The following is a 23,773-nucleotide window of genomic DNA, read 5'->3' on the forward strand; positions in this document are numbered from 1 at the left end:
GAACAATCCAGTTCTCTGCTAATGGCCCAGGAAAAGCAGTAGAAGATGGCCCCAGTGCTTGTATCCCTGCCACCCACGTGGGAGACCTGGATGAAGCTCCTGGCTAACCCCTAGCCATCATGGCCATTTGGAAAGTAAACTGATGGATAAAACAACTCTCTCTCTCTCTCTCTCTCTCTCTCTCTCTCTCCCTCCAAGCTGCCTCTCCCCCACCTTCTGTCTCTGTAACTGTTTCAAATAAATAAATAAATCTTAAAAAAATAGTTTCTGTCTTCTGAAACCACACTTCCAACAACTCTTCGTGACACTCAGACATGACAGCTTTTTACGTTCCTCCCTTTCATTCCTCTTTCTGCTTGTCATTATGAAGATGGGTATGACCTTTTGGGACTCTATTTTTTTTATTTCTTACCAGCTTGATGCACAAAAGAGAATACAGAAAACTGACTCTAGGATTAGTATTTTTTTAATTTAAAACATAGAGACCGAATTACAAGTCTAAATTGTCATATTTAAATATTTGTTTCTGTTTTACAATGATAATATTTGGTAAAGCAGCATTGATAAGCATTAGCAAATGTGGAAATCAGTGTACATGTTGCAGAATAGAGAATAGCAGATGTTCTCATGAAATGACCCTACAAAATTCCCTTAAGAGCAGTTGTGTGTTCACTTGATTTGAGGGAATAGTAAGATGTGAGAGAAGTTAGAGAGGGTGTCACTGATAGAGGAAGGGATTGACACACCTCTGAGGAGAGGGAGTTGCAGAAAACAGCACAGTGGTAGCCAGTTTGTCTCCTTTCAAACAGGAATGAAGCAGAGCTGGTACGAAGGTGGCAGAGAAATTAATCCATTGACAACTGCAGTGATGTCCAGGTCCTTTGGCTCAACCAGAGATTTCAGTTTAAAGCTCTGCAAAATGGAGGTCAGGAACAAAAACAGCTCCATGCGGGCCAGGGCCTCTCCCACACAACTCCTTTTTCCTGAAAATAACAAATACAGCAGGTGATCACTTCCAGTGTATAGCTGTCAGGGCAATAAACACTGTGTTTGTAAGTGCTACAAAGCAAACATTCAGTTACTGATGGATGGATGGGTGGATGGATGGATGTTTGAAAAGCTGTATATAGACAAATGAACAAGGTCAGACACACTTGCTCTCCATCTAATATCTGATCTTAACAAACACCAGTTAATAAATATTTATTGAGCATCCACTCCATTGTGAATCAGCTGTTAGTAATTTTTACATGATCACTGCTTATTTGACATTTCAAATTTCCATGCATTTTTTAGAACCCCCAACATCGTTTGCTTTTCTGTTCTTCATCTGATATCCAATTCCCACACACCCTCTCTTCTTAAATCTGGCTATACACATTTTTCATCAATCTCTGATGCACAATCAAGTTTCAAGTTTTGCATTATACTGTTCTTTCTTACTGAAAAAAGAATAGTCTCCTTATGCTTCACTCAGGACTCAAATCAAGTTTTCTTTTCTTTTTACATGCTTTATGATCACTCAGATTAAAAATTCTTGCCCTCTACATGGATCCACAACATCATATTCATGCTTTCATTGAAGCATGAATCACCTAGAATCATAATTCTCTCTTTTCTTTTGGACTGAAATGTAAATCTTGAAAGAAGTCTCTGATATTGACATGGTATCATCAGTGCCATCTATGAGATAGACTTCAAAGGTCATAAAAATTAAGAAAAGAGATTCCATGGCCAAGGAGAACACACAAGTTGAAGTGGTGAGTGTAGATCCACTATCCAAGATATATACAATGATCAGAGGAAGAGCAGGGTGTTCTGGAATCACCGCAGGGTATCCTGCCAAATTGCTGATGGTTCCCTGTGTTCATGGTTATTTGGTAAAAGTTTTAACCAGAGCAACCATCGTGATCCTTTGATCTGTTTTTTCCTTAATGATTGCTGCCTTTTCTTCTTCCCATTCCCTCTGCCTCTTTTGTGACAGATGAAATGTCATTTCTGCTATTACAATGCTGTTTACTCCGTTCCATGCCTCACAGTGGTGTATGACAGAGCAAGACTTAAGTAGCTTTCCCCCATACACTTCCTCCTATCCCCTACAGACTATGAATTCCTCTCTCACAGCACTAATCACACTGAAATACAATGATACATTTACTCAAATGGTTCTCTAACTTCATGTGAGGCACTTGAGTGGTGTTCAGTGCTTGTGTATACTTTAATCTCTGTATGCAACACTGCAGGGTGAGGGACACCACATAGAAGACATTCAGTGAAGTTGTGCAGTTAAATATCTTTATCATGGAGTATGAGGAAAATCTTAATCAGTTTCACCTTCTGGAAAGCACTCTCAGGTACCACAGTTATGCATCCAGGGGAGGATTTCCATCATCCTATATTTTAGCTTTCTAAACATGGAAAGAAATGAGTCAATACCCCTGAGTCCTACTAACCTTGTCAGTAGTGAAGCTGCACCACAATTAAGGAAAGTTCATGGGCATCAGGGGTCCTGCTTTTAATCATGGACACAGAGAAAATCCACCAGCTCCCGAGGAGGCACCATGTAAGTTCCAGCTGAACTCAAGAAGTTATCTTCCTCTTGGTGCCAGCATTGTGATGAGGGGAGTTAAGCCACTGCCTGACATGCTGGTCTCCAATGGAAAAAAAAAAAACTTGTTGGCATCTGGCTTCTTCACGTCTAGTCCAGCTCCCTGTTAATGCACTTGGGAAAGCAGTGCAGAATGGATCAAGTGCTTAGATTCCAACTGTTTGATGGGAGACTCAGATAGAGTTCTTATTTCCTGGCTTCAGCCTGGCCTAGCCCTCCTTTGGCTGTTGTGGCTGTTTGGGAAGGGGATGGAAGATCTCTCTGGATCTCTGTTTCTCTTCCCTCTCTCTCTGTAACTCTGCCTTTCAAATAAATAAATAAATCTTAACAAAATGTTATCTTGTCTCCTGAAGTTGCCTTAGAAATGTATTTCATTACCTGCTGAGAAAGGCATGAAGTAGTCACTCTTCTTAAAGTTGCCACTCTCATCCAGAAAGTGTCCAGGGTCAAATACCTTTGGGTTAGGAAATTCTTTTTCATCATGTAGCACGGATGTCAGTGATGTTATGATGTTCGTTCCCTGAATAAAACAGACACAGATAAACCAAGTAATAAAGAGGTCATTGAGCTGGAGGAAAAAAATAATGCTGAAATGCATATGGAAACACAAGAGACTCCGAAAAGCTAAAGCAATCTTATACAACAAAAACAAAGCTGGAAGCATCACAGTACCAGATTTCAAGACATACTACAGGCAGTTATAACTAAAACAGCCTAGTACTGGCAAAAAAAAAAAGAAAAAAAAAAGATGTGTAGATCAATGAAATAGAACAGAAACTCCAGAATTCAATCTACACATCTACAACCAACTTATCTTTGACAAAGGAATTAAAATCAATCCCTGGAGCAAGGACAATCTCTTCAACAAATGGTGCTGGGAAAACTGGATCTCTGAGTGCATAAATATGAAACAAGATCCCTACCTTATACTATCCACAAAAATCCACTCAGGATTGATCAAGGACTTAAATCTATGAATCGATACCATCAAATTACCTTGGGGATAAAGTAGTTTCTGAATTTAATGTCTCTGGTCACTGCATGGGGCAGGTTAGTGGGAATGAGGTCAATGTATCTCTGGATCTCATGTATCACAGCATCCGTGTAGGGCATGCGGCTCCTGTCCTGCATGCAGGGGCTCCGGTGCCTGCCAATCACACACTCAATCTCCTCCTGCACTTTAGCTGGTAAAACACAAGTAAAAAGTAAAAAGGAAGGTTTGCACATTTTTCATAATAATTTAAGATTTGATCAACCATAATGAAGCTATCTCAACAAAACTATAAGCTATATGCCTAAAAGGACAACTGTAAGTATAAAGAGAGTTCTCATAATATAGGCAAGGACAACTCTCTTAAAAACTAGGCATTATGATATATTGGTACATGCAGTCCCTAAAAATGGTACATATGATAACTAACATAAATAGAAGCAATAAAATGCTTCAACAAATAAATAATATAATTGAGTCAAGAAACCATTTTCTTTGCAGAAATAAAAGAAATCAAATACTAAATTTAAAGTAATGTGTGTGGCTAAATTTATATACCAATGGTTATATGCATGTTTTGGAAAGTGTGTGTGTTGCATAGCTTGGAGTGTGTTTATATTTACAACAGTACTCTTATCATCCTTCTATTTCCCAAATGCAGCCAGTTTGAACATTTTTGTAGCTTCTCCTGGAATTTATAATCATATTTCTCTAAAAATGACTAATTCTTACTTATCAATTGTAGATAATATTTAATGATTTTCTGGTAAAAGAGATAAGAATTTTCATCTCCATCTCTATTTCCATCCTCTATATAGACACACCCACCAACAGTTACACAACCATGAACACAGCTCCCACTCCATTTATCAATATATATTTAGACCACACAATTTGGTTATAACAAGGTTCATTGTTTTCCTCATTCTGACCATGTAAATATAGTTCTCTGGTAAGATAACTTCATGTTTGGTTTTTATTACTTTCTCTGACTTAACTTTGTCACCATTTTTTAATTTCCCCTCCTAACTAAAATTATTTCCCAATGCTCAAGTAGATGTTTCTAACTTGTAATAATAATTGTCTTGTATTGGAAAACCTCAGATTATTGATCACTTCTTTCTTGTACTTGATGTCTCCACTCACATCTGCCTATCCACCTGGTCTACTCTGAAGTGGTTATCTCCAGAGCCTGGTACCAGCATCTCCCTTTTACCCCCATCCTCCTGGGTGAATTCTCAATTCCTAGACCCCATGGCTTCTCACTTGGTTTCAGACATTTGGATAGAAAACGTCCTCCTGTATTTTTATGAGAAGGGGGATAAGTAATTTTTTTTACAAGCATGAAGGTTTAAAGATACCCTTTTTGTATTAATGAGATAATAGTTCCTCATGAGAATTGTAGTGCTGTTCTGAATCCTGGCCTATGATATGTGACCTTTTATATCTCTCTGAAAATGGTTGATTTTCCCCCTTTAACCTGCATCTTCTGAAACTCCATTACCTTGTGTCTTGAGTGGACCTTTCTATTTCATTTACTTTGCTGGACACTTGTAGATAAGATTCTATCAAGATGACCAAATACGAAGCTTTCTCTCTACAACTATTCATTCCCTGAAGGATGTATCTGGTTGGCGAATTTCAGGAAGGGAGAAGCAGAGAACAAGAGTCTCAGAATTCCAGTAGTCGCCAAACCTCCCTTTGCAGCTGGCACCTCAAAACTCTGCCCCAAGTGCAGGACTTCCTGAGTTCAGTTTCCACAGAGACTGAGACCCCCTTTCTCCTGATGGAACGTCAGTTACCTGATAGGGTGAGTTGTGGGGGAACGGGGACAGGGACAGCCTCCTTTCTCAGCCCCTTCTCTACCCTCTTTGACACCCAGGGTTTCAAATCCTGACCCTTCAGGCAGTGCAGGGACATAAACTAGCTCTCTTTCTTGATGATTTTTCTTCTGTTGACACCTGGGTTGCAACCTGTTTCTCTCTGCCCGGTTAATCATAACCCCTCCATCTGCTTTGGGAGTTTCAGGAATTTGGTTGAGAATTCTTAGCTATTTCCTGTACTCACCTCTCTCTACTTTTAAAGGACTAATTCTCATTTATAATTACATAATTCTCCTTTAAATGGAAGCAAGAAACAAGGAAGAAAAGTGTGCTTCTTACCCGCTACAAACCAGAACTTCTTCTTGGTAAATTTCTAAATAAAGTGGTTTGCAAAACATAAAATTGTTGACAACCCTGCCACAATTCCTATTTTTTTCCAACACCAGATTTAGGAAAATAGACTTGTGTAGTAATAAAGTTCCTTTAGGTGCATCTTTTGTCTAAAAGGAAACACCCGTGTTACACATCTAAATTTTCAGAATACTTCCCAGAATGGAAATAACTCAGGGAGGCTCACTAAATCACCAATTGTGCTTCAATAAAAAGTTTCTTTGCACCTGTCCTAGCATTAGAGCACTGACTTGTCAGAATCAGGAAGCGTGGCTATAAGAACATACCTGTTGTTCAAGGGGGCTTTTTATTATCTAAAAATGCAATCCCAGGCCAATTTCTGCTATTGTGCCTGCCACACATCTCCAACCATGAGATCCAGACACTGCCCCAGAGCTTCACTGCTCTTCCTCCTGCCATGCTGTCTCCACTTCTTTCAGATATCCTCCTGCATTGTACAACGTTGGCCTATCGCTATATCGCTATATCTCGATAGAGGACAGCTGTTGCCAGAGTTTAAACAGTGAGGACAAACCAGGTGGAGGACTGTAGCCACGGCTCCCCAGCTTCTCTCCTGAATCCACTTTGCTCCTCACTGAGTCGTACCTGCAACCTCGGGGTGCTTCAGCAGGAGCAGGAGGGAGTATCTCAGCGTTGTGCTTGTTGTTTCAGTCCCAGCTCCAAACAAATCACACACAGTGGTTACCAAGCTTTCAAAAGTGAACTCCAACTGCTGGTTGTGCTTTTCCTGGAAATGATTTGATGCAATTTGACAAATTATTTGCCTATGTATTTTATTAGAGTTAATCCAAAATAACTCACTTTTTTTAAAGAAGATACCTAACAGAGAAATCTGAAAATGCAATATTAGGAAAAAAATATTATAGAATATGGTAGAGACTATAGAAAATTTGACCTCAAACATGATTTACTACCCTCTTATTTCTTGATTGGCTAAAAAGTCCATTTATGAGACTAGCTAGTTTTGCCATGCATGACATTTCTTTCACAAAAGGATATAAGCAGAAGACTAGTGGTACCACTTCTGCTATTTCCTCCTTCTTATTCAAAACACTGTTGAAGGGGGCAGGCACTGTGGCATAGCGGGTGAAGCCACCACCTAGGGATTCCAGCATCCCATGTGGGCACCGGTTTCAGTCCCAGTTGTTCCTCTTCCAATCCAGCTCTCTGCTATGGCCTGGGAAAGCAGTAGAAGGTGGTCCAAGTCCTTGGGCCTCTGCACCCATGTGGGAGATCCGGAGGAAGCTCCTGGCTCCTGGCTTCAAATAGGCTCAGCTCCAGCCATTGCAGCCATCTGGGGAGTAAACCAGTGGAGGGAAGACTTCTCTCTCTCTCTCTCTCTGCCTCTGCCTCTCTGTAACTCTGCCATTCAAAATGGATAAATGAATCTTAAAAAACAAAACAATACAAAAGGGGCCAGCGCCATGGCTCACTTGGTTAATCCTCTGCCTGCAGTGCCAGCATCCCATATGGGCACTGGGGTTTTAGTCCCGGTTGCTCCTCTTCCAGTCCAGCTCTCTGCTGTGGCCAGGGAGGGCAATGGAGGATGGCCCAAGTACTTGGGCCCCTGCACCTGTATGGGAGACCAGGAAGAAACTCCTGGCTCCTGGCTTCAGATCAGCACAGCGCCGGTCATAGCGGTCATCTGAGGAGTGTTCAACAGAAGGAAGATCTTTCTCTCTGTCTCTTTCTCTCACTGTCTATAACTCTACCTGTCAGATAAATAAAAAAAATTGAAGCAAAATTGACATCTTGGGACAGAAGGATTTAGTCATGCAAATGAAGGTCTATGTCCTAAATATGGCAACGAAAAATGGAAGGCAACTTTAATGCTTTGTGTCTATTATTGCAAGACTCACCCAACCTGAGAAACCCTGTATTTGGGGTAAATAAACTCACTTTTAGTTTAAGCCATTACTAATTAGATTTCTGTTATTTGTACACAAGCATAATCTTAATCATTAATATACTAGTAAATTAGCAGCATGTCATGAAATATATTACAAGCCCTAATCAAGAATTTGCAATTCTCCTTTCAAACTCTGATATGGATTCAATATTATCTGCAGACTCATTATGAAATTCAATTGTGCAAAAAGAAAATATGACAACAAAACCCAGAATGAAAATGGGTTCATCAAAGGGGGAAGAGGGGAGAGGAAGTGGGTGAGGGGAGGGCCACGGGAGGGAGGGAGGTCGGGGGGAAGCCACAACAATGCAAAAGATGCGTTTTATAGTCTACTTAAAACTATTGGTTGAGCTCTGTAATTAATACACAATTACTCTTAGGTGTTTAATTAATGCTATAACTAGTACTCAAATAGTATTTTACACTTTATGTTTCTGTGTGGGAGCAAAATGTGGTAATCTTTACTTAACATACGCTAAATTGATCTTCTGTATATAAAGATAATTGAAAATTAATTGTGATGTGAAGGGGAAGGGAAGAGGGAGTGGGAGAGGGGAGCGTTGTGGATGGGAGGGAAGACACGGGGTGGGGGGAGGAGGCTATTGTGGTCCATAAGCTGTACTTTGGAAATTTATGCTCATTAAATAAATTAAAAATAAATAAAAATAAATAAATAAAAAAAAAGAAAGAAAATGGGTTCATCAAGACAAGATGAAGTCAGCACTATTGTGTCCAGATGGAAGGCAATGGGCACTGTGGTCCAGGGGACAAGTGCAGAAATGAGTGGGAACGTACAAATTGAAGCGACTGTGGTCATGAAGACAAAGTTCTGAGACACAAACTCTCCCTACAGATAAAATGCACCCATGTGGGAGATCTGGAGGAAGCTCCTGGCTCCTGGCTTCAGATAGGCTCAGCTCCAACCATTGCTGCCATCTGAGAAGGAAACCAGTGGAGGGAAGACTTCTCTCTCTGCCTCTGCCTCTCTGTAACTCTGCCATTCAAATGGATAAATGCAGTAATACAGATGCTATGACTAAGGGACTAACTAAATGAACTTCTCACACACTGGAAGTTAGGAGAGAGAAAGCCATTGACAAAGAGTCTTGAGTTTTGTTTAGTATTGAAAAGACTGGGGCCAGCGCTGTGGCACGGCGGGTTACTCTTCTGCCTGCGGTGCCAGCATCCCATATAGGCACCATTTAGAGTCCAGGCTGCTCCACTTCCTATCTAGCTCCCTGCTATAGCCTGGGAAAGCAGTGGAAGATGGCCCAAGTCCTTGTGCCCCTTCACCTATATGGGAGACCCAGAAGAAGTTCCAGGCTCCCAGCTTTGGGTTGGCCCAGTTCTGAATATTGCAGCCATTTGGGGAGTCAATCAGTAGAAGGAAGATCTTTCTGTCTCTCCCTCTCACTGTCTGTAATTCTACCTCTCAAATAAATAAAGAAAATCTTTTTTAAAAATGAAAAGGAAAGATTATATGAGGGAGAAATGACAATAAGGGAAATTTTAAACGTTGAGAACAGAGGATTGTTAGATAGATAGATAGATAGATAGATAGATAGATAATATATAGATACACATATAAATACAGATATAGTTTTCTAACCAGTCCCTAAATCAGCATCACATTCATAATGTTTTTATAACATCTAGATGACCTGGGTCATGTCCAGTGTCATCTAATCGACACCCTGAAAACAAACCCAACAACACATGTATTTACCAGACAAAAATAGTCATATTGCTTGTCAATATCACCTTCATACAGTTTTCTAATTTCATCATTATGATTACTCTCAAATTGGTAAGAAACCCAGTGTGCTCATAAACCAATACTAATATATCCTTCTTTCGAATTGGATTTAGATTTAGTGGTTACCAGCACATAGCCTTTCACAATTGAACTTCACTTTATGAAACAATAATGAAAGAACTTAAAGAAAACCTTAGTAAAGGGAGAGACATTCCATATCATAGATTAAAGCACGAATGTTGCTATGATGATCATTCTGGAGCAATGTCACAAAGATGATCAGCAATTTCAGGAATCAGCCCCTCCAGGAAAAAACAACTCAATGACCTTGGATGATCAGTCAGAAGAAGCTGCTTCAGGCCTCAGGAATCTAATCAAACACTCGCAGCAGTACTTGATGAAGAAAGTACCAGCTACAATTCACCAATGTGGCATCTCACATGTAAGTAGAGGCCACCATTCCTTACACCTCAGCTCTGGCAGGCAATTTGGATACCGTGTACTGTGTTGCTGTCTAGCTTTCCTAACCCTGGCTGGGCAATAGGGACATTTTCCATTACAAATAAGAGGCTGTGCCTTTTGATTGCTGACAGGGTGGCCATTGTTTCAATCCTGTCTGCTCAAGCCACTTCTCCAGGGGCATTAAAATTTTCTTTAAATTATTTTCCAGAAGTCGTTCCTGTGAAATCAAAACATTGGACTTGTGATAAAATCTTTAAGTTAAATGTCTAATATATCCAGAGAGCTTAAGGAAACTATGTAGAGGAAATACAGCCACAGCCAGAGACAAAGAATGAAAAACAGACACCCCCCCCCAACACACACACACAGACACACACAAACCTTGAAAAATGGCTTCTCCTAGTTAACTAGTGAAACAGCTGCCCACTGTTGTCTTGTCTGGGGAGAGAAGATGTCTTGAGTTCTGCTTCTGTAAACTCCAGTCATAGATCTGTCCTAATAAGTTTGCCCCTGGTATCTCTTTTACAAACATACTTGACCCATCCACTACTGGAAGTGTAGTTCTAAATCATATTGGCTGCAATTTAAACCCACCAATGCTGTAATAGCTAAGGTTTGATGTATGATGCTGATGAACCTATAAATATTGTAAGAAACTTGGGATCATTGCTCAGTTCTCAAGGGAATGATTCCAGCTGAGCCCACTGGCATTAATAAACTACACGGATCCTCCACTGTCTCTGGTGCCTGTTTGAACGAAGGGAGTTTTCCCACCCCAGGTTTCTGTAACAACTATATATAAAGAATGAAATACAATATAGGACAAATGTGTGAAAAGGTTGAGTATATCAATAATGAGAAACTACAGAAGAAAAAAGAAATTCTGGAACTAAAAATACAGCAGTTAAAAGATAAAAAAAAAAATTGCCAGATGAGTTAACAGCAGACTTGACCAAGTAGAAGACATAAACAGCAAACATAAAGTCTGGACAACTTAAATTGCCCACCCTGAGAGTGATAAAGAAAAAGGAGGAAAGAAAACTGGAGAGAGATGAGGGGCCTCATCTCTCATTTGAATTCCCTCAAATGTTCCAACATGCACATTATGGATATCCAGAAAAGAGTAAAGAGAAAAAATTCTAGAAAAATGTTTGAGCAAATAAAAACTGAAAACATTCCAAAATTTTATGCAGCTAATTTTAAATTTCTTTATTTTAAAAGTAGAAGATGGCCCAAGTCCTTGGGCTACTACACCTGCGTGGGAGACCCAGAAGAAGCTCCTGGCTCCTGCCTTTGGATCGGCTCAGCTCTGGCCATTGCAGCCAATTGAGAAGTGAACCAGCGGATGGAAGACCTCTCTCTCTCTCTCTCTCTCTCTCTTCCTCTCCTCTCTCTATGTAACTCTGACTTTCAAGTAAATAAATAAATCTTTAAAAAAAAGAAAGAAAATAGAGAGAGTTGGTGCTTGCACAGTGTTGGGAATACACTAATTAATACTACTGTGAACTTTAAAGTGCTTCCTTTTATGTCATGTGAATTTCCCCTCAGTCTTTAAATGACGTAACTAAATAGATCTATGGATTTAATGCAATCTCTCTAAATATCCACTGGCTTCTTTGTTGAAATTTACAAGCTTATGCTAAAATTTATATTAAAATTCAAATGACTTAAAATAGCCAAAACAGTTTTGAAAAAGAAACACCAAGTTGGAGGACTCACACTCCTCAACTTGAAAACTTGATATAAAGCTACAGTAATTACAAATTCAAGATGATACTACTGGCATGAGGACAGACTCATAGATCCATGGAATTCTACTGACACCCCATAAACACATACTTAGGGTCAAATGCCTTTTGGCCAGGGTTCCAAAGTAATTCAATGGGGAAAAAATAGCCTTGTCAACAAACAGTGCAGTGACGACATGATGCAAGCCTGCAGGTTGCCTTATGGACACCAATCTCTAACTCCATGATTGCTAGCATCAATTAAGTCTATTTCTTGCACCTACTCTGTCCCACTGCACACCTAAGCACCTCCACATAGACCACTCACTCATCCCATTTGAAATTCCTTCCCCTGTCCACCACTGCAGGTTTCTAAAGGTCTATTTCAATTTGCAGGATAAGCAGGAAGCTCACCCAGGTTAAGCTATGCTTCCCTTTCCCTTATGCTGTGTGCCATGGTGATGTCCATTTTCATATTACAGCATGATATTTTCTCATTTTAATGTGTGTAGATGTTCCCTCTTCACATGAGATGTGAAATATGTTTCTCTTTAGATCATTTTTATCTAAAGAACAAGGCTCAGGTATTTAATTTTATATCACCAGTCTTCAAAAATTTTATGAAAATGTGCATGATGGGAAAATGCATGAACTTCAAATCTTACACTAAATAAACTTACCTTTTAATGCCATATTTCCTGAAACTTTATATGAAGTATCCTAATATTTTTATGATACTGGGGATTCATCACAAAATAGATATGTAAAGTGTTTGGCAAACTATCCTGACCATGTAAACATCCCTTTTACATATAGGATTATTCGATGAGCCTCAATATGCAAAAGCAACCAAATAACGATATGTTATGAACAGTTTACCTGCTCCATTTTGATCAAGAAGCAATCAATAAAGTCCCGAGGATCATTAACATCCAGTGATTCTTGGTGTTCTTTCACTTTCTCCATAATAAAATTTCGTGTATAATCAGAATTTTTTAGTAAGGTCTTATGAATTCCTGGAAAATAATCAATGAGAGCAGGAAAAGTATTGCAGACCTAAAAGAGAAAACAATAATTTGTTAAATCAAAAATATATATGCAAGGCTGGCACTATAGCACAGTAAGTTTAGCATCATTTTACAACTTGACAGTACTTTCCATACAAGCCAAATAAGGCTCATTAGCTATTATCTCTGCAGATGAGAGACAGATCCTTTGGGGATCTCCAGGAATCCAACTGGAAATCTCAAAGTCAAAAGGTTTAATTTAGGGGTTGGCACTGTTGACAAAGTAGGCTAAGCCTCTGGCTGAAGCACCAGCATCCCAAATGGAGGCCAGTTCACTTACCAGCTGCTACTCTTCCAATTCAGCTCTCTGCTTATGGCCTAGGAAAGCAGTGGAAGATGATGCAAGTTGTTGGGCCCCTGCACCCATGTGGGAGAACTGAAAAAAGCTGGCTCCTGGCTTCATATTAGCTCAGCTCCGGCTATTGCAGCCATTTGTGGAGTGAACCCGTGAATGAAAGACCTTTCTCTCTGTCTCTCCCTTGCTCTCTCTGTAACTCTACCTCTTAAATAAATAAATAAAATCTTTAAAAACATATATGTACACATGTATATATACACACACATTATATATATATATTTATTTATATACCAAGCCTTAGGAATTATGGCTATAAATATTGATAAACTATGGTGTCCATTAAGTTGAATATTTTTACTGTAAACTGTGGGAATTCTCTGTGTTTATATAAATATTTAAAACACAGAAATCTGACCAGAGGATCAAAAATTAGTCATTTCCTAAACTCACACATCATTTTATAGTACAAAATCTTCTTGTATATGAATATGAATCTCTCTTTTAACATCAATCCTTCCCTACAAACCTGAAATATAATAGGAAATGAGTACATTGTGGTGATGGAAAAGCTGCTGCTTGGGACGCCTGCATCCTATTTTGTGCACTGGTTTGAGTCCACTTTCAATCTACCTTCTACTAATTAGCCTGAGAGACAGTATATGATGACCCAAGTACATAAGTCCCTGGTTCCTGGCATCAGCCTGGTTAGGCATTCAGAATATGAATCAACAGATGAAAGATTCTCTCTCTCTCTCTCTCTTCCTTTCCCTTTCTCCCTCTCTCCTCCCCCTCTCCTCCCCCTCTCCCGCTCTCTCTTCTCTCTCTCTCTGTGACTCTGACTTTCAAATAAGTAAACAAATAAAAGGGAGAGCTGGATATCCTTTGATTGATAAGAAATTATTTGGTCAGTAACCAAAGTGACTTCGCAGAAAGAGGGCTTGGAGTTTAGTAGAAAAATCACTTGGCAAGAAGCTAATGGAGTTGAATGCCAGCCTAGTATTTGAGTGTTCATTTTCCTATGTGTAAATGAATGGTTCAGTCATCCTCCCCAGTTGTTCAATGATGAATAAAGCTCTGGGTGGGACTGTGATGTCCAAACACTCATTTCACAGCTTGCTCCATATAATAGAACTTTGGAAATGTCAGCTAAACGAATATACATGGATTCTCAGGAAGAAAAAGATTTTGCACTAACCTGCAACCATGGAGAACTCAGAATTTTAGTATCTTCATTTAATCTTTCCATCAGTTTAAGAAAATCCTTGTCTTTATAATCAAAGCGATTATGGAAAATAATGGAGCAGATCACATTGCAGGGAGCACAGCCCAGGATAAAAGTGGGATCACAGGGTGAGGCTGAAGAATTGAAAACAATTTTACAATGTCATTAAAATACACCAATAAAGCACTTTATTTTTCTTCATAAAAATTTAGAAATTTTAAGCAGTGTCTTGCCTACAAATTCCTAGGGTAGCAAAAAAAAAATGTCACACATAAAATCAACACATCACTTTATTGTAAGCCTGAGTTGCCCATTACAACCTAGCTAGCTAAATAATGAGATTTTCAATATGGAATTCACATTTATTGCTTTAATATTCACTCTTTAACCCACTGCACCACAGAGCCAGCCCCTAATATTCACTCTTTAAACACAAGAGATCTGCTATTTGGCAAGGAAAAAATGCTCAAAAATAGTTCAAGTTTTCAAACCAGAATCACTTTTGTCAGCAAGGTCTGTAGACAACAAAGCACTGAAATGGAAAACAGAAAATAGTGTGGACATGGAAACTTCTTACAGGTAAAACAATGAATAATACAAATAATGAAAACTGAAGTCTTCAGTTAAACCAGTACAGAGGAAGTGAAGACAGAGAATATAGGTAAATGCACGCATTAAGAAAGGTTAAAAGCAGAAGGCATGTATTTAATACAAGAAAGAAGACTAAAAACTGAACAGTGGAGGTAAGTGACTGACCTAGTGGGAATGATACCAGTAAAGATGCTGTGAATTCCAAACTGGAGTGCCTGGGTTCAGCACTAGGCTTAACTCCTAACTCCTAACTTCTTGACAATTCAGACTCACAGAGGCAGCAGGTGATGGCACAGGCAGTTGAATTCCTGCCACTCATGTGGGAGACACGAGTTGAGTACTCAGCTTCTGGCTCCAGTCCATCCCTGGCCCCATTCATTATGGGAATTTGGGGTATGAAGCAGTAGATGTGATCTCTCTCTCTCTCTCTCTCTCTCTCTCTCTCTCTCTGTGTGTGTGTGTGTGTGTGTGTGTGTCTGGCTCTCTCTCACAGGGATACTGTTAACATCAAATGATCAATATACTTTATTTGTAAGGATCCCCCATATTCACATGTACCAACTCTCCATAAAGGTATATTGAATTGAAAGCATTCTGGATACATGTCAGAGTGCAGGAAAACAGAAATTTGTGTTAGTTACTTTCACTCAGGTTTTTTAAAAATATTATAGAAACATTGAAGGGCTCGAAGATTTTAGACAAAATTTTATTTTATCCCAATGAGGTAGAGGATAATTTAGAAAGCCTTGGGGACTGTATGCTTGTGTATGTTGGTGAAGGCAATTGTGTGATATTCATAGAAAATCTGATTTTCAGGTTTTCACTTATCAGAAGAGAGAACTTTAATATAAATTAACTTGGAATCTGAATTAAAGATCAGATTCATCATGAACAGCACTTCATGGAGTAGCACAGTTGACAATGGGAGCACAATTTCTCACTCAAACTCCAGGGAACATGGGGAAAGAAACAAAACTGAAAACAAAGCCTCTCTGCATCAGGAAAGTCAACAAAATTGTTGTTTTAACTGCCAAAATATTGTTAAAAAATCATTTTATGAAAATGTATTTGTGCATTTTACAGAATTATGCTACAGGATACGTTGCTGAAAACTCAAAAATCAATAGAGGATGTAGTACTCAACAAGAAACAATGAGCAATTTTTTTGAAACAGTGTGATTATAGACAATAAAAATGTACAGGAATGTTCGTTAGGATATGCCTAGGGAGTTAAACTACACACAGCACCACTGCAGTCCAGCACTAGGCACGGGCCTGGGGGAACCTCAGACAGGTCAGTGAAGCTGAGCATGCAGATGTGAACGCCCGCAAGGGTCGGTTCTTGCCCCATAAGAGGCTGATGGGTCAATGCCACCGTATGCGTTTGCCAAGTTTCCACCATGAAATGTTCTGCGATAGGTAACAGCATTCAGACTATGGGGAAAACATTGCTCTTCAATTCTTTCAGAAAACACACTCAAAACTTATATTCATGATTTCTGATTGGAAATTATAGAAACTGACTTGGAACTGAAGAGTATTAAGTGAACTCTACCCACACCAGACACAGAACCAGGCTGTACACACAGCACAGAGCAGCAACCAGGCCTCAGGATGAAGGCTCCGCCCAGCCTGCGAGGTTTCCCAGGGCAGCATATTCAGAGTGCAGTGTGAGGTGAGTGATGTGGGGTAAGGGTCACCCACCGTTGGATTTTCTCAGCTCCTCCACCAGGCAGCGGGCCTCCTCTTGAACTCGGTCCTCAATGCTCCTCTTCCCCATCCCGAAATTCCGCAGGGTCATGAGCGAGAAGCGCCGCATCTCCTTCCATGTGTTTGCATTGCTGAAAATGATTCCTGCCAGAATGAGAAACAGAAACTAGGAAGGAGGGAGATCCCAGCAAGTAGGAAGAAGCTGACATGAGGCAGCCACACAGATGGCCAAGTTCTGTCTGAGGAGCTTTTTAAGTCTCTGTTTTCTAACCACTCCACCCTATTACCACTGTTTAACACACACACACACACACACACACACACACACACTTACCAAGGCCTTTATTAACTTTTTCAAGCATAGGCACACTGCCTCTTCCAGCAAACTCCTCTCCAAGATCAACCAGGGCCTCCTTCACTGCCTGGTATCCATGCAGCACCACAGTGGGCTTCATGCCCAGATACACAGTGAACACGGGGCCATAGCGTTCTGAGAACTGAGGAGAGACACAAATGTCACCAAAAAAAGCATGTGTCAGCCACATAATGTGTCTGATTCAGACTGATATTATCATTATATATGTTATGTTTTTGTTCTGTCACAGCTATTTCTATTTATACTTACATGTGGTAGTGATTATTATACCTATGATTACCCTATGATGTGCCATACATGGCCCAGACAGTTGATATACAGTTTACAGCTAATTCTCCAACAACACACTCAGCAAGTGTATTTTCCCTATTTTATAAATAAAGAAATGGGTCTGAAATTTTTGAAATTCATTTCCACTGACCTGTGACCAGTAAATAAAGGCCTACCACCCACGTGAGAGCACAAGAAAGAGTTCTGGCTACTGATTATGGCCAGGTGCAGCTCTGGCCATTGCAACAATTTGGGGAGTCCAACAGCAGATGGAAGACCTCTTTCTCTCTGTTTATCCCTTTCTCTCTGTCACTCTGCCTTTCAAGTAAATAATATAAATCTTTAAAAAAAGAAGAAGGAGAAAGAGAAGGGGAGGGGCAAGAGAGAGAGGGAGGGGAGGGGCAAGAGAGAGAGGGAGGGGAGGGAGAAAGAGAAAGAGGAGGAGGAGGAGGAGGAGGAGGAGGAGGAGGAGGAGGGAAAGAAGAGGAGGAGGAGAAGGATAGAGCTAGTACCATACAGGGAGGGTGAGGTCATTGTAAGCAGCATCTCAGGGAAGAACACTTTCTTCCATGCTCTAGCGTTCTTGACTACACACAGCAAGTTTTTCCACAATCTAAGAGAATTCTGATGCCACCAATTGGGCACTGAATGTTTACTTCTTTCTTTCATTCACTCAGACTACTCCAGAACCTGTGCGTGATATCAAGTTTTATGATTCTACAGAGAAGTTCAATGTTCATGTATATCCTGAATAAAACACATGGATAATATGATAGGTGATTTCTTGAATGAAATTTCTATCACAAACACTTCTCTTGTCACTTACCCTCAGGCAAATGGCTAAAAAACAAAGGTCAGCAGTAATCCCAACTTTTGCCACTTTGTTATTTTGATTCTATCATACGGGGATCTAAATGTTTCTCTACTCAACTTCTGAAAATTGTAGCCAAAACAACAAAGTTTACAGAGAGTATTGTGTTTTATAATCATCTAAGAATGTGTATCCAGAAGTAATTTTATTTAAACAAAAGTAAAGTCAATCTACTATCCCTTTGCAGGTCCCAGGAGGAGCAGAATGAATACTTACATTGGCTAAGGATTTGCTGAAGTCTTTAACATCTATCTGGAGAATATTTCCAATGATGGGTAAAGGAATGGGGCCAGGAGGGAGCTTCCCTCTCCAGGAATTCTGCTTCCAGAGTGAAAGGAGAAGTAAACAACAGAGACCTAACACCAGGACCACAGCTGGATCCATTGAAGCGCTCTTTTCTTCCTGAGATAAGTGTTGTAGCACTCCAATTAATTCAGGCTGTGCCTCTTTGACGTTTCAGGCAACTAGATGCACTTTACACTTCCACGTGGACTTTGTCTCCGTGACAGAGATAAAAATGAGATATTCTTTAGCAATATTCTTTCTTTCCAGTACCCACTCTGGAAATTGTAGTTTCATTTTACTGGGCTGGACCCAGGTGTTGTTTTTGTGTTTTTTTCTTTTTTTTATAAAAAGGGTTCAATCTGTTGACATGATTAGGAACCACTGAAGTAATTTATGACGCATGAAAATTACTCAAAATTCTGGGTATCAGATTAATGATAGTTCAGAGTTTATGACTTGGATAGAAATCAGAGTAGGCTATCATTTGTATAACAATGTAAAATGTGTGTATATAATATATGCATGTGACTGTTGTATCTTGAAGACATGTTGGAAACTAAGACACTGTGCTCAATGTTCACAGCAACTATTCAAATATTTAATATATTCTACTAATATAATTGCCTAAACATAAAATAGTTAACATAAATATCCATATTGAAAGACCAGAAATATAAAGTTTCTAACCAAATCAACAGCAATTAAATAAGTAGAAAAATCACTGGAAGAGAGGGAATATTAATTTTGCTTTTCAAATGAAGAAAGAGATTTTTGGAAAACAGAAGACCTGGCCAGGGTGACAAAGTTCACAAGGGACAGAAAAGGAATTTTGGGGTTTTGTGTCTATTTTGGTTTGGGTGACTTTTTAAATAATTTTTAGCTCAAAATGAATTTTTAACATTTTGCTAGGGTCAAAACTAAAGAGGAACCCTTATGAAAAAGTGTGGAAGCTGGGACCAGTGCCGTGGCATAATGGGTAAAGCTGTCACCTGTAGTGCCAACCTCCCGTATGGCTGCCAAATCAATTCCCGGCTGCTCCACTTCCAATCCAGCTGCCTGCTAATGCACCTGGGAAAGCAGAAGATGATCCAAGTCCTTGGGCCCCTACACCAGCGCAGGAGTTCTTCTAGAAGGAGCTCCTGGCTCCTGGCTTCAGATGGGCCCAGCTGCAGTTATGGCCATTTGGGGAATGAACCAATGGATGTAAGACTTTCTCTCTCTCTCTCTGTCTCTCTGTATCTCTCTCTATCTCTCTCTCTCTCTGACTCTCTGTAACTCTGCTTTTCAAATAAAAATAAATAAATAAATAAATCTTTAAAAATTGGTGAAAGTGGGGCCAGTGCTGTGGCGCAGTGTGTTAACACCCTGGCCTGAAGCGCCAGCATCCCATATGGGTGCCGGTTCGAGACCCGGTTGCTCCACTTCCAGTCCAGCTCTCTGCTATGGCCTGGGAAAGCAGTGGAGGATGGTCCAAGTCCTTGGGCCCTTGCATCCATGTCGGAGACCTGGAGGAAGCTCCTGGGTCCTGGCTTTGGATCGGCACAGCTCCGGCCGTTGCAGCCATTTGGGGAGTGAACCATCAATGGAAGACCTCTCTCTCTCTCTCTGCCTCTCCTCTCTCTGTGTAACTCTGATTTTCAAATAAATAAATAAATAAATAAATCTTTAAGAAAAATGGTGAAAGCATGCTTTTTTTCCTCCATAGGGAAACCTATATGGCACACATTCTAATGTTGCTTAATTCTTTCCACAGGGCTAATCTAGGCAAACAAAATGAAACAAACAGAGCTTCTTCCCTCCCTTTCTGCCATGTGAACTTCATCTAGCAGGGCTGTGCCTGGCAGGGAGGAATCTCCCAAACAGCTCCCCCACCACACACCAAACACAACACAAAGCAACAGCTATGAAAAATTGGGAACCACATTTCTAAAAATTATTAATATAAAGAAGATGAATTTCATATATTTCATAGATACAGTTCTAAGAAAATAACCACACACTTTTGAGTATGCTCATATAAAATCCATTCTAAAGAGATCTAGCACAGGTAAACAATCTCTAAAGCTTTATTTATTTATCTTTAACAATTTGGAAGGCAGAGACAGAGAGAGAGAAAGATTTATCTCCTATATCTTGGTCCACTTCCCAAAATCACCAAAACAGCCAAGGTTGAGACAGCCTATGGACAGAGACCCAAAGTCCACCCCTATTTACCACATGGATATGTGTATGAAAGTGACTCAAGAGCTTGAGCCATCACCTGCTGCCTCCCAGAATGACATTAGCATAACCTGGCTCAAAAGTGAAACAAAGGAATCAAACCCAAGCTTTCTGACATCATCGGCAAGTGTGTGCCACAGTGCTTATTCCAGGGGATTTCTACCAAGATCTTCTGATGCCCATTTTGGTGCACTATGGCCTATACTGAGACTGCCTTGAGGAAAACTTCTGCAAAACAAAGCAAACCTCAAATATTAGTTACCCTGTATGAACACCAAGCTGACTTTCTTCATAAAGAAGCAAACTCCATATTAAATAGTATCCCCTTTAATTGACTCCAATTAAAATAAAACTTGATGTGCTTGTAAGAAAAAAGAAAAAGACAGGATTCTTGCGTTTACGTCACTGGAGAGGTAAAACTTGGTCGGTGTATCTAAGAGAAGAGACAATCTCGGAGAATTTAGAGAGAAATTCTTAGGAAACTATGACTATGCTCACCTCACAGTCAACCCCAGACCAGGCTGTTTCTGTTGGGTTTGATCTGTCATGGTCTGAAATGAAAAAAGATGTAATGCACAGAAAAGCAGGTAAATTATGGAAAGAATGCACATAGATGTGGCAGAGGGAGGGAGGAATGGAAATTAATAAATGGACCTGCAGCACAATGGGCCACAGCATGCAAACTTGGACAGAAGATGGCATTAAGTGTTCAAGAGGATTTACATCTCACTGGAAGATAAGCATTACCAGAATACAAATGGCAATGCTTACACAAAAGCATGTTTTTAAGATTTCATAAGACTTTTCTGTACATTGATTGGTGTCATTATTTCTAAGCTCTCTTTGTAAGAATGAAGTCTTGTCAAGACCAACTTAGACAATGTTTTATTAGTCATGATTAGAGATTCTGACAATTAATAGAGAGTTTCGTGCCTATCACATCCTTTGGATTCTGTCAACCTTTTCCTAAGGTAAAATCGTCTCCATTTGGGGGATGAGGAAACTGGGTCTTGGAGATTGAGTCCCACGGCCAAGGACACACAGACTGCCAGTGTTAGACTTCTGAACTGACCCCACGCGTCTCATGTCTTGCTCTCTTCTATCAAGCAAGGCATTCAGGTCAACTCAGTTCACCAACATTTACTGAATGTGCATGACTCAGCCTATTCAGTGACTTTCAAAATAATCATGAATTTAGTTAATGATTATCACAAAAATTGATTAAAATCAGAGTCAAAAAAGTTTAGAACTTGAGCGACATCTTGATGAATGCTACATCCAGAGCAAAGAGAAGAAATTTTCTGCCTAATTCACATAGTTCTAAACTCAACAGAACCACATCAACCTGTTTTGGATACCATGAGCTCCTTCACTCTCTTTACAGCAATCACATTACTCCTTGAAGAAAAAATGACCCTGCTCTATTTCTCCTCCTTTCCTTTGAGCTTAGGTCCTGCCTGGAACTCTTTCTTTATAGTGTTAAAGAAAATCGTGATTTTTTTTTTTTTTTTTTTTTGCAATGCAGAAAGAGAGAGAAAGAAACAGATAAGACAGAGAAATCTCCCAGGCTGGTTCAAGCCTCTGATGCTCACAATGACTTATGCTGGGTCAGGCTACAACTGGGAGCCAGACACTCAATGCAGGTCAACTGCATGGGTGCAGGGTTCCAAGAACTGGAGTCATCACCTGCTGCCTCTCAGGGATGAATTAGCAAGAAATTGGAACAGAGGGCACAGCTGACTCAAACTCAAGCACGTGATATGGAATGCAGGAATCCAAAATGACATACTAAAAGCTACATGAAACAGTAATCTTTTTTTTTTTTTTTTGACAGGCAGAATTAGTGAGAGAGAGAGAGACAGAAAGAAAGGCCTTCCTTCCGTTGGTTCACCCCCCAAATGGCTGCTACAACCAGCACACTGGGCCGATCCGAAGCCAGGAGCCAGGTGCTTCATCCTGGTGTCCCACACAGGTGCAGGGCCCAAGCACCTTGGTCCATCCTCCACTGCCTTCCCCGGGCCACAGCAGAGAGCTGGACTGGAAGAGGAGCAATCAGGACAGAATCCGGTGCCCCAACCGTGACTAGAACCCAGGGTGCAGGCACCACAGGCGGAGGATTAGCCTAGTGAGCCGTGGTCCTGGCCAACACTAACCTTAATATCATAGATAATTAAAAGATAGAAGGGATGTCTGAGATCGACTAGTCCAAACTTTGTTTTGATTTTTAAAATACCATCAGATTTCCTGTAAATTAACTAGTGCCATGATTTCTAAGCTCTATTTGTAAGAACTAAGTCTTGTTACGTTGTTGAGCAATTGGTACCTCAGTGTAATATAGTGTCACCAATGTGACAGTGTCATCAGTATAAAAGCCTGTCTTAGAATTCCAGTTTTCAACTTCCAGTTCACTGACTTTTCAATCCCATTGCACAAAATTCCAATCTCAGTTTAAATATTCAGGAGATTAATACTCTTACACCTGCACACTGCGCTGATCCAAAGCCAGGAGACTGGTGCTTCCTCCTGGTTTCCCATGCAGGTGCAGGGCCCAAGGACTTGAGCCATCCTCCACTGCCCTCCCAGGCCACAGCAGAGAGCTGGCCTGGAAGAGAAGCAAGCGGGACTAGAACCGGTAGCCATATGGGATGCCGGTGCCGCAGGCGGAGGATTAACCAACTGAGCCACGGCACCGGCCCTCATTTGCTTTTAATTTTAATTCCTAGAATTTATTTCCAGGATGCCCTTTAAGGCTCACAGAAAATCTAAGTAGAAAATGAAGTTACCACATATACCCTTCCCATACCCACAGACAGACTTTCCTGTAATTAATACCTCTCATTAGTAGGTTTTTTCTAACAAGCAATGAAACAACATTAGTCAGAGTTTGTATTTTACATAAAGTTCCCTCTTCTGTTGTACATTCTGTAAAGTTGATCAGTGTTAATGAGATATATGCACCATGTGGTATCATGCAGAATAAATTCACTGCCCCAAAATCATGTGTTCTCTGCTTACTCATCCCTACTTCTCCGCAGGATTTTTCTCAAAAATAATCTTTTACATGTCGCAGTAGTTTGGCCTTTTCCAGAATGTTACACAGTAGAAATCACAGAATATAGCTTTGCATTTTGGCATCTTTCTTGTAATTGCATATTTTATCTATTTGGTTTTTTAAA

General features: G+C 40.1%; 1 protein-coding gene across 3 annotated transcripts; it reads right to left on the bottom strand.

The window, feature by feature from the left end:
- Positions 1–452: 452 nt before the first annotated feature.
- LOC100349694 (cytochrome P450 2C5) lies at positions 453–18,573 on the bottom strand. 3 transcript variants are annotated; one of them, XR_011382356.1, is made up of 10 exons: positions 18,309–18,573; positions 16,910–17,072; positions 16,570–16,719; positions 14,248–14,408; positions 12,567–12,743; positions 6,419–6,560; positions 3,605–3,792; positions 2,987–3,128; positions 2,454–2,646; positions 848–983 (listed from the first exon to the last, which is right to left on the bottom strand). XR_011382356.1 is itself a non-coding variant. In XM_051823431.2 (9 exons), exons 1-9 carry the CDS (start codon positions 18,474–18,476, stop codon positions 802–804), a joined length of 1,473 nt encoding a protein of 490 aa, XP_051679391.1. In that variant the 5' UTR covers positions 18,477–18,571; the 3' UTR covers positions 453–801. The 3 variants fall into 3 exon arrangements, 2 of the variants coding, with proteins under 2 accessions (XP_051679391.1, XP_069913668.1); XM_051823431.2 differs by lacking the exon at positions 2,454–2,646 and having other exon boundaries at positions 453–983; positions 18,309–18,571; XM_070057567.1 differs by lacking the exon at positions 848–983 and having other exon boundaries at positions 2,453–2,646.
- Between the last annotated feature and the right edge of the window lie 5,200 nt (positions 18,574–23,773).

The sequence above is a fragment of the Oryctolagus cuniculus genome, chromosome 15 (assembly GCF_964237555.1).
Source record: "Oryctolagus cuniculus chromosome 15, mOryCun1.1, whole genome shotgun sequence".
Classification (NCBI taxonomy): domain Eukaryota; kingdom Metazoa; phylum Chordata; class Mammalia; order Lagomorpha; family Leporidae; genus Oryctolagus; species Oryctolagus cuniculus.